Here is an 11,316-nt window from a genome sequence, read left to right on the forward strand (position 1 = left end):
TCTATAGACAAGTATTAAAACATTTACGTTTTCAAGCTGAGCCATGCTTAGCAATGGAATTAGTATTTCTAATGATATACTTTCTTGAGGTTTGCAAATCTAGTTTAGGCAAGTCCACTCCAAATCTGCCTTATGCGGCTACTATAAGCGCCGCCCAGGATCTGTGCCGGTTCAAGCCTTGACATCAACAGTTGAAATCCGCCCCGTTCCTTTTACAGATCTGGGCCTAACCGTAACAGGGTTTGTAAATGTCAGTCACGAGAGACAGATATAAACCAGAGTGTATCAAATACACCTGTTACGGCTCATTTCAGCTCTCCACAGGTAGTCAATCCTTTCCTAGGTACCTCTCTCCAATCCTTTTTAGCTTTCTTGTTTGAGGTGATTTCAGGATACTTTAATGCAACAACCATGGAGGAACAGATGAATCGTCTTGTGTCGGCGGCGAAAATACATCTTCACATCATCCTCCCAGTGATCTGTTGAGGGAAGTACATGTTGAGATGATTGATAGTTAAAACTGTAGTACTCCTGACCATAATACAATGGAATGCACATAGTGTGTCTTATTGCACACGGGGATAATTTGAAGCGTTTTCTACCCCAAAAATCAGGTTCAACCATATCGAAATTCTTGTGATGTTGTCGTTTGGTGGAAATTCAAGACGGTTAAAAGGCACTTTTTCTAATCTGGTGAACATATTACACCCGATCCTTTAACTGGTGATGTTAAAAATCTAATGACAATATAGCGACGCAATTAATAAGAATTGCAGAAGAGTCCAGTAGAAAATCTTCTGTTAAGAAAGTGGCATTCCCGCCGAACTCCTGGTGGAATGACAGCTGTGAGAAAGTCAGTATCGTAAGGACAAAAGGCATATAAACGTTTCGCCACTCGTCACTGCCAATGTGGCTTGGCTGACTTCCGTAAGAAACGAGCTACGTTCCAGCTTATTGTACGGAGTACGAAACGATTGAGCTGTAAGGTAATACATTTCTAATATCAATAAATGTACATCATTCACTAGCATCTGGTCCAAGGCGACAACCACCGATGGAAATAATATTCGTTCACCTTTACCGGTAATGGGAGAAAGAAGAGAACTCATATAAAAAAGTGAGAAGGTAAATGCTTTTGCTAAACAGTTGAAATCCGTTCCGTTAGCAATTCTGAAAAATAAATTCAGAGAAAATGAACAAGTTTTTGAAACAAACATTCTGCTTGAAATGTCTTCTGCCATGCTGGAAAGTAGCTTGGAGATTAAAACAGCTGTCACTCATGATGAACCTGAGGCAGCCATATCAAGCACACATAATTCAGGTGCAGTTGAGTTATAATGTGCAATGTTTAAACATATGCCAGATTCTACTCTAGCTGTTATTTTGGGAACTGTTGAACTTAAGTTGGTGTTCTGGATCCTTGCCTTGGGCATGGAGACTTGTAATAATAGTTCCAGTTCCCAAACCAGGAAAAGACCCATCCTTTCCTGCATCATATAGACCTAGTTCTCTCACCTTGTTTATGTAAAATCATGGAGAGATTGTTTACTAATCACTTGAACTATTATCTTGGACGAAATGAGCTTCTTAACCACATCCAGTCAGTTTTCAGAAAGGGGCGTTCATGTATAGGTCAACATGTTCCCCTGCAAACTGAAGCACAGGAAGCTTTATGCAACCAGGAATAAATGTTGTGTGTGTTCTTTGGTAACTAAAAGGCTTATGACATTGTGGAAACTGGGAATTAGATAAAACATGTTCAAGTGGATATGGTCATTTTTGTCCGAAAGAACCATTCACGTTCAAGTCAAGAACTGTCAGGCGCGCACATGATTGAAAACGGTACAGTGTATTAAGTCCAGTTTTATTCAATATCATGATCAGTAACATTTTCGAGGAAGTGCCTCTAAACATAAGCGGAACGCAGTGTGCTGATGACGGATCGTTTTCGAGACGCTTTGGTAATTTTCAGCTTGTCTATACAAATCTGCTTAAGTAAAATCAGTACATCGTGTTCAAAATGGGGGTTTAAGATTTCAAAATCAAAATCAGTGGCTCTGATGATCACTAGATATCGATCATCAAATCGCTCATGATATCAGTCTAACTCTTGGACACCTTAAACTGGAAATGGTGTCAGTGTTCAAATTTCTTGGTGTGTATTTTGATCAAAGATGAACATGGTCTCACCACATCGCATATTTGTATAACATGTAACAAGATCATCAATCTATTAAAGACGTGTGTATTTCAACAACAAAGTGGGGTGCTGATAAGTCAGCTGTGTTATAGCTGTACAAAGCCCTTATCTTGTCCAGATTTTACTATGTGTGCCAGGTTGTAAATGTCAGTAAATGTTAGGCTACGAGAGTTTTGTGAAACGGGGCCCTGTTCTACAACTACAGCTTCAGCGCTTCAACTTGAGTGTTCAGAAACGCCGCTCCACCTTCGAAGAAGGTATGTATGAAATATATCTTTGAATGAAAACCATGGGGAGAGTGACCAATAAAGGCCATAAATTGCCATATAAAGTAATTAGGGGAAGTAACTAAGAGGAACAGGGTCACTGACAGGACAATGTACACTGCGGTAATGGTAAAGATTATAAATGCAGGTAAATTAGTGATAAATAAGTCTCATATGGCTTGGCTACATGGTTTGGGTTTTGTTTAGAAACATGTGGACGATGGCTGTCCTGAATTCGACAATATTACAATTGTGTGGAATTTGCCATGTGTGACGGGACTCGTGGGAAATCACCCTTTGGCTTGAATATACAGAGCTAGCTGATCAACATGGTATTTACAGCTGAAACCCGGTTGATCCTTCTGCTCCGCCTGTCACACCACACTGGCTTCTGATGAAGCCTGGATTGAATTCTAAATCAGTTTGATAGAGAATAATGGACCAGAACATAATAAAAGTGATAACTCAAGACTTTATTATTGAAAATAATTCGAATTTCACATTTACAAGTATATACAATGATGCATCGAAAGAACCATCCAATGATCGTACTGCTGGGTATTTTTGGATACCCAATTTATCGATTGCTAAGGGTTCCCTGATTATCGTTCTGTTTTTGCAAGCACTGAGACGGGTAGATGACGTGATTCCATTGAAGCAATCAAAGCTATGGGATCTGGAGCAAATGGATCTTGAAATGGCGTGGCTCATGACAGTAAAGTTGGATACATCTTTAAACGTAAATTACATTGCATGCGACATTGTGTTGGTCCCAGCACATGTTTGAATACATGGGAATGAGATTGCCGATAATTTGGCCAAATCCGGATTACAATTTCCCGAAGTTGTTTTATTTATATTTCACCATTCCCTAACGATTTTGAACATGTTTTATCGAAATCTGTTACTTGCCAACAGTTGCGCGATACAGGGACTATCGACCCACATATGTACAAACTTAGATCACCTTTAAAATCTGGCAATAAAATTCTTCGTCGCAAAAGGCGTCGATGGGGTTATTCTTTCACGTCTCATATTTGGACACTCTGGGCTAAATGCCTACAGGAATACTATAGATAAATGTGGACGTGCCAGGTTGGAGATGCCTGACATATCCAGCAGTATCTTATTACAAGCCCTGGTCGAAACAACACATGACATAATCTCAGAAGTGCTGTACTTTAGGTTGATGATGTTTTCTTAAGTTTTGGGCCCCGATATCATGATGTAATCCTAGACAGGCTGTCGAATGGCCTAGGCAGATTCAGTTCTGTGGCTTTAAATCATTGACTCTTTGTCATCTGAAGCTACGGTTTGTATAATGAATGAGTCTTTAGTGTTTCAGAAATGAAAGTTATTACTTTTAATCCGTAATACAAAGGAGAACTTATTCGTTATATGTATACGTTTATGTATACTTGTATGTATACGTTTATGTATACTTGTATGTATACTTGTATGTATACTTTTATGTATACGTTTATGTATACTTGTATGTATACTTGTATGTATACTTGTATGTATATTTGTATGTATACTTTTATGTATACTTGTATGTATACTTGTATGTATACTTGTATGTATACTTTTATGTATACTTGTATGTATACTTTTATGTATACTTGTATGTATACGTTTATGTATACTTGTATGTATACTTGTATGTATACGTTTATGTATACGTTTATGTATACTTGTATGTATACGTTTATGTATACGTTTATGTATACGTTTATGTATACGTTTATGTATACTTTTATGTTATCTAAACGATTCCCTTTCATGAAATTGTAACGAAATCACATCTGACTGTTTATCAAATCAAATCATGTTTTGGGCGCAAATAGGCCTCTTATTGACCCACGTCGCCCTAAAACTGTAAAACCAACCAACCAAGGCTAGTTTGAGATATCCATACCAATACGTAACAAAGACAGACCCACTCTGAAGAACTGACGGCCACTTTCTACACTAAACTCACTTATTAAAATACTTAGTATATAGCTAACAGAATAAAAGTAACTCTTAATACAGTTGGACATGTAAACCAGGCAGGTTTCATTCATTAATTCATTTAGTTTAGATATCTATACCTACCTACCTACCTACCCCCATACACACAAAATACTCTAGTTCGCAAAGGCTGTATAGCGATTACTAAACGAGAGTCCGCAAATAGCATTAACCGTACAACGAGTTGTCTCAAAACGTATTTACTGCGCGGAAGAGTTTTGAATCCACGAGTTGTAGTAAAGAGTACAGTAATCTGTTTCATACACACCATAAAATTGCACCATTTTATGGTCGAATAGATTTAGTTTTCATATTTTCTCATCTTAGAACTGCGCAGTAATACAAAATACAACTTTTTTTAAATGAGTGACGTCACTTGGCTTCCTAATCACTGCTCATCCTAAAGGTGACCCTCCACCAAAACGTTTCTCAACATCTCCAAGTCATCAAAGCGGTAATGTTAATGCAAACTATATAAAAACACAGAAAATAATTAAACACTTTTAAACGATAATGATAAAATCCATGTAACTATGAATGATTTGAATTCTTCTTAGCATAACAGATTCGAGCGTGTGACGTCATCACTATCTTTCGGTGGCTGTCGTCATCGGGAGATTGTTTGAATATTTCTGCACATATGGGATTTGTACTTATGTACCTGTTGACGTTCGATGTTCTCCCATCGACCGGAGCTCGTTGAATGCATTTTGTAACAACTCGTCGTAAGATTAATGGTATCTGACAGACACTCCTTTAGCAAATTCAACATATTTCTCTTCACAGAATTTGCCTCACCATCGAGGAGGCAAAAAGTTGGTGTCTTTAAATGACACCTTTCCTTCCAGAGAATAAAGATTTTCGTCTGTTCCACGTAACATGGCTGCCACCCTACCGAAGCCGCTGTATGACATCAAGAAGATATCGCACGTGGAAAGAATCTGCTGGTCCAGAAGAGCTTTTCCAAATCCTTCACAAGCTTTTGCACCAGTGTCCAAGTCAACGTGAACTATAGGACCATCAATATCCACAACCACCTTGGGAAACATACGCCGCGATTGTTCCTTTACCGTCTCTGAGTTTGTGGCCACAAACATTCGATAGATGGCACTGTCGTTGTACTGTCTCAAAAAAGCAAACATCTTGTCTACGTAGTCCTTGTCTTCTGTTGCTGTTCGATAAAGACGAATATGAGCACACACAAGTTTCCTACCATTGGCTCTGACAGAGTTTTGGAAATTATCCAATTTCTCTTGATATTTGGGTTTCAGTTTAAACAACCGACGAAGTACGATGTTATATATATCAACAGCTGTTTTATTTTGGGCCCATTTCAGATCACGAAATCGAGGAAGTTTCATCAGATATTTCACAAACTCTTGATTGACGTTAAAAAATATCACATCTTGGGTAAACCTGTTCTCTAGTTCCATGGTGTGTATTGTCTCACGGAGTTTCCAAGCTCCCTCATCCAGCACCTTGTAGGGGAGCACGGTCAGATCAGTCAGCGCCCCTGGTGGTATCATCCACTTATCGTCGTTCTCGTCCAGAAAGTTTGTGATGTCACATGGTATGGTCAAGACGACCCCAAACTGTCGGCCCATTAGTTGAGAGATGAGGTAGGCTGCCAAGATTCCCTCCTGGCGGTCACCGAGTCCTCCACAAAGTCGCTGACTACAGTCATAAATGAAATACTTTTTATCGTATTTAGGTTTAGGGAAGTCCTTCTCAGAGGTGACTGGAACTCGAGAAGGACCATAGAAATATTTGAACTTGGCCTCCGGCGCATTGCCATGTTTACGCACTGGATAAGTGTATTGTCTCTTCAGAAATAGATGTTTACCCACCAGGAGAGTCACCACAACCAACACGAATGTGGTAAGGATCTTCTTTCTATATGAAATGGTTCGTAACATATTTTCATTTGGGACGCTTCAGACTGTCACCTGTGAAAAGAACAAAACAATTGTTTGGTTGTTAATATTACGTTTTATCTTACCTTCATGTAAAATACTTTAAGTTCAATGTCAATGGCCCCTCCTAGACTAAAGGTTTGTTTCGTAAGGTTGTAAAAAGAATGATTCAAGTCACGTTGCTCCCTTGTGAGGAATCGAACCCAGCAGGTCTTCAGCGTTCAGGCTTTAACCACTGGGCAATCCCACCGCACCTAATATGAGAGGAGAGCCCAACTGATGCAGTGCTCAAACGCTTACCGCTCTGGTAAAACCCTTGAGCACGAGTGTAAATGATGGAAATAGTCTTGGAGAGTCACTGTTGACAATCGAACATACATAATCGCCGGCTATCGGGGTGGGTACCCAGTACAATTGGTTTCGGGTGACCCTTGAAGCCTGGACCACCCCTGCATACACTTTTCGTCAGCGATAACAGTGAATGAATGTCGTTTAATGTTGGCACATTTCCTGCTCAAGCAGGTAACCATAAATTTATTGTGCTAATCAAGTCACCCGTGATCATAAAATTATAATATTATATAAATTATGTATACAACCCATGTATGCAGTACAGCGCCTTGAGCTTGTACTTGAATTCGTGTCAAAATGTCATCCCTCGAACATTGTAACCGCTAAATATGTTATAAACCTGTGTAAACAACTATGAGTTAGCGAGACGAAAGGAGATACCATGGTAATATTACATCCGTTACAAGAGAAGCCGCTGTAAATTTAACATTTAGTCTGACTTCGTTCTCTCAGGACCCTTTTACCGAAAGTTCCAAAATCTTGAACCTATTCTCGAATCCAGAATAACCATATGCATGCATATAAAACTGACTGCTTATCTCGAATCCTAGACTAAAAATGCATGTCGCAAACCTTGGTCTCAGTTCCAGCTATTCAATTCTATACCGTTTCCTCAACGTTGACATTCATGCGCCGCATTAAGAGTTTTCAGTTATACTTCTCATTTAAACTCACGTAAAATCACGTATGAAGTCAGATAAATTTGAAAAAATGTCCAGCTTAGTTTGAATTGCGCAGATCGATACTCATCACTGGATTGTCCAGACTCGATTATTTACAAACCGCCGTCATACAGCGGGAATCTTGTCGAGTGCGGCGTAAAACTAAACTCACTCAATCCAACTCAGTTTCACCCTCTGAAATTATAGACGTTAAATAAAATCAGCATAAGTTCCATTGTGTCGCTCGCGAAAAAACGTCAATTTACAGAATTCCATGATAATATGAGAAACAGTAATTGTAAAACAATACTTTTTTACTTACACTACAGGCCATCTTCTTGCAGACTTGATTTCATCATGCAGTCATATATTGATCATTGCGGCGTTAATAGAAAATTAACAACCACACATACCCACCCGTTTAGCACCTCCTATACGCCTAGACGTGACATATGTGCTGTCAATACTGAACGGCCCGCTTTTGCGTGTCTAAAGCATGTATAAATAATGCGAATCGAATTCTTTCAATTCTGTATTTACTTCGTTTGAAAACCACGTTTCCTTTTGACATTACAATTTTTACAATATTTGCTAGCCTCCGTCTCAGTATTCTGACAAAAGACACTGTATGCACTGCCCTGCCTGAATTGCCTACAGCCTACTGAGTGAAGTCACAGGGTGTATAGCTGAGCTATACCCGTACCTGTACCCCGAGTAAGGGGATGTAACTCCACCTAACTTTGAAAGTAAACGTATTTAAAAACTATGTTTTCCCTCTGATGTCCATATATTAAAACACTCACCTTTCCATATATGATTTAACAAGTACGGCTGACTGCAAACATTAAACGTTCCTTTTACGACCCTTCTAAATCAATCAGTACCGTTATTTCTAACAGTAAAAGGGAACATAGTTCATTGGCACACTCAGTATAAAGTAGTACGCTTCCATTAGTGTGAAAACGTCTTATCACCTTCCCACTGATTCTGAAACAGCTCACTGCACTCATAAGGATAGTAGATTGTACTTTCTCGATGAAGAGAAATCTTGAATGATAAAGAAATACAATCATGGAAATATCGCTTGCAAATGTGGAAACTATTTGTGTTACCTTTTCAGTGCTGAGAATAATTCTCCACCTTTTCATAAACAGCCAATTGTAAATAATATTCCTTGATCGGATTAGCTGTTATCCATTAGAGACAGAACATCAATCACTAATAAACGAGGTGAGCCACCACTCCTCGGGTCCGACTGCAGTTAAGCTGTAGCGGAGAGACAGCGCTTGCTGTTTCCGGGTGACTGTCCATGTAACCCTATATACCCTGTACACGTCATTGCGAAGCTGTTGAAAACAGCGTTCGTAAACAATCCTTCGTCAGCTATCCTCCTTCAACCATTAAACCCCAAGAACAGTGGGTTGAATGCCGCCGTTCAGGTTTTCCATGTGATCGCTTACATTAACCCTCACTGTTCTAAACTTTCATTAACCACCTAAAGAGAACGGCGAAAGATCTTGTGGAAATACATGTATAAAGGAGTTTTTACAAAAAGAAATATCTGGACTCAGATTTTGCAAAATTTAAGTTAGAACAGTAGATTGAAGTAAGGGGCTACATTTACACTGTTGGGTCTAAACTTTTGATGGGAAGTATAGTTTGACCACTTTAGTCTTCCTCGTCGACCCGGTCGAGTGCCTAAAACTCGCCGTCTATTTCGGGGAGGGGCCAACGTATATAAATAACATTGTCTATCAATATTTGTAGAGTGAGTAGTGAGACCTGCAAGTGAACTAAACAAAGCTGAAGCTTTCTATGATCGGAAAGGTTTTGATATCAGTACTAGCAGCAAGTGTTTACATTAAGACAACAGAGAGACTAGCAAGTCATAATAAGTTGTTCTCAAGACTGCTGAAAGCGACTTCTACACTAAAAAAATCACACCAAAAATCAATGTTGGAATTTATGAAACAGCGTATCCCAATATTTCACATATTTCATATACATATTTAATTATTTTCAGGGGACTGTACTATCAGGTGAAATGTGTTTGCAAGTAACAGTGACAGTTTCATGATTTAAAAAATGTTTGGGTGTATTTGATGTGAGCGAAAAATGTGACATTTCGCTGATCTTATCTGATCCGTCATTGAACACTGCACTGCGTTGTTTGAGTGTTTCTAGTTATTATTCTAAAACTTCTTTCACATGCACCCGTAATTTGTATGAGGGGAATATACCATCAGGGGAAAGGTTTTGCAAGTAATAGTGATAGTTTTATGATTTTTGAAAAATTGTTAGGGTGTATATGGTGTGTGTGAAAAATATAACATATCGCCGATCTGATCTGATCCACCATTGATGCTTGTGATCATCGAGGCTTTTTCTTTATTTATTTAATTCATTCACATATAATTCTTGCCCTTAATTCTTACCATAATTCATTCTTTCATTCATTGTAATATTTCGACTGACACAATACACTGGCTGAAGTACTGTTAAACGCAGTCTAAGTTGCACAAGGAACGAGCCAAGTCACTGTGTGCGTTGGAGCATGACGAGGCTCACGTTATTAGTACATATTAACGGTAAACAAAGGAAGCGAGTGACGTATCCCTGTTGTAGGTTATACCAGCTCCGCGTGATCAAATCTCAGTGGATATACCGCTGTGGTAAGGTTGATTTTTAAGCCTACAAGAGTTGCCTCCCATACTGTGTACCGTCCATCATAATATGAACCCTATCCTCAATAGTTTCTGTATTTTTGATTATTTGAAAAGGAAGAATCATTTTCCAACAGTGCAATGGTATTCAGTAACCGTGCAGTTGTGTTGAACATAAGCTTACAATTGCTAAAAGGCGGGAAAGTTTTGCACTTCGACACAATTGTTATGATATAGACACACACACATGCTGACAACACCAAAGTCTGTTGCATTCAAACATACGTACACTACATGAATTCGAACACGCGCGCGCGCGCACGCACGCACACACACACAAGATTGACAAACTATATGGATAACAACTTCTTTATTACTATTACGATATAGACGTTTCGGTACAGATTCTTGCACCGTTGTCGAGCAGGAATGAAACATACAGTGGTGGCAAAGGATATATAGCGAGGCTAGCAAAGACAACAAGATAACAAGGTAATTAACACAATAGGGTGGAGACTGAGGTGATGAAGCCACTGGGTAGACAGTGGGGGAGGGAGTAGAAGCCAACGATATACAAATGTAAGGGTGAGTTTAACAAGGCAAAGTGTTTACAGCTGATTGGGCTTGGAGGAGTGCATCATAAGCTGATGGAATGTAATATCGTTGATCTCGGTTGATGGTAGGCTTTTGACGTTTGATGCGAAAGGCTTCGGTGAGTTTTTTTGGTGAAGTTCTTTTGATTGTTGGCCAGGATGGTGATGTCGGCAAAGTTAATGAGGTGATTGGGATTAGACTGGATGTGATCAGTGATGGCTGATTTGCTGTCGGACTTTGCAACTGATGTCTTGTGTTCTTTCCCACGGCTTTTGATCGGTCGGGATGTTTCTCTCTCTCTCTCTCTCTCTCTCTCTCTCTCTCTCTCACACACACACACACACACACTTTGTAGAATTCTGGGTACTTACACACATACATTTTAAGCATTTACATGGATGACTTTGTGGTACATTTACACACAAAAATGAAAAATTGATTTTAAATGAAACCGCTGTAGAGATATAGTGAATCATCATCATATAAATATCTCGGCGCTCATTTCTCTTGCTCTGGAAATTGGTATCAAACTCAAAACACCTTGGCAGAACAAGCTTGGAGAGTACTGTCTGTTGTTAGATTGTCTATGAAAAATTTCACAAATTTAGCATTAAAAGTCCTAGTACATAATTTATGTTAAAATTCTTCCAGTCT

At 39.1% G+C, this 11,316-nt stretch overlaps 1 protein-coding gene across 3 annotated transcripts; it reads right to left on the reverse strand.

Moving 5' to 3' along the window:
• Positions 1-258: 258 nt before the first annotated feature.
• LOC137294990 (uncharacterized) lies at positions 259-8,772 on the reverse strand. Of its 3 annotated transcripts, none has more exons than XR_010957552.1 (2): positions 8,518-8,772; positions 259-479 (listed from the first exon to the last, which is right to left on the reverse strand). XR_010957552.1 is itself a non-coding variant. In XM_067826228.1 (2 exons), exon 2 carries the CDS (start codon positions 6,393-6,395, stop codon positions 5,274-5,276), a length of 1,122 nt encoding a protein of 373 aa, XP_067682329.1. In that variant the 5' UTR covers positions 6,396-6,425; positions 8,518-8,772; the 3' UTR covers positions 2,915-5,273. The 3 variants fall into 3 exon arrangements, 2 of the variants coding, with proteins under 2 accessions (XP_067682329.1, XP_067682330.1); XM_067826228.1 differs by lacking the exon at positions 259-479 and adding an exon at positions 2,915-6,425; XM_067826229.1 differs by lacking the exons at positions 259-479; positions 8,518-8,772 and adding exons at positions 2,915-6,425; positions 6,693-6,758.
• Between the last annotated feature and the right edge of the window lie 2,544 nt (positions 8,773-11,316).

Source organism: Haliotis asinina, chromosome 8 (assembly GCF_037392515.1).
Source record: "Haliotis asinina isolate JCU_RB_2024 chromosome 8, JCU_Hal_asi_v2, whole genome shotgun sequence".
Lineage (NCBI taxonomy): Eukaryota > Metazoa > Mollusca > Gastropoda > Lepetellida > Haliotidae > Haliotis > Haliotis asinina.

What these genes read in the sequence shown, in the direction of transcription:
- LOC137294990 (XM_067826228.1), bottom strand. Translation starts at nt 6,395, where the DNA reads ATGTTACGAACCATTTCATATAGAAAGAAGATCCTTACCACATTCGTG.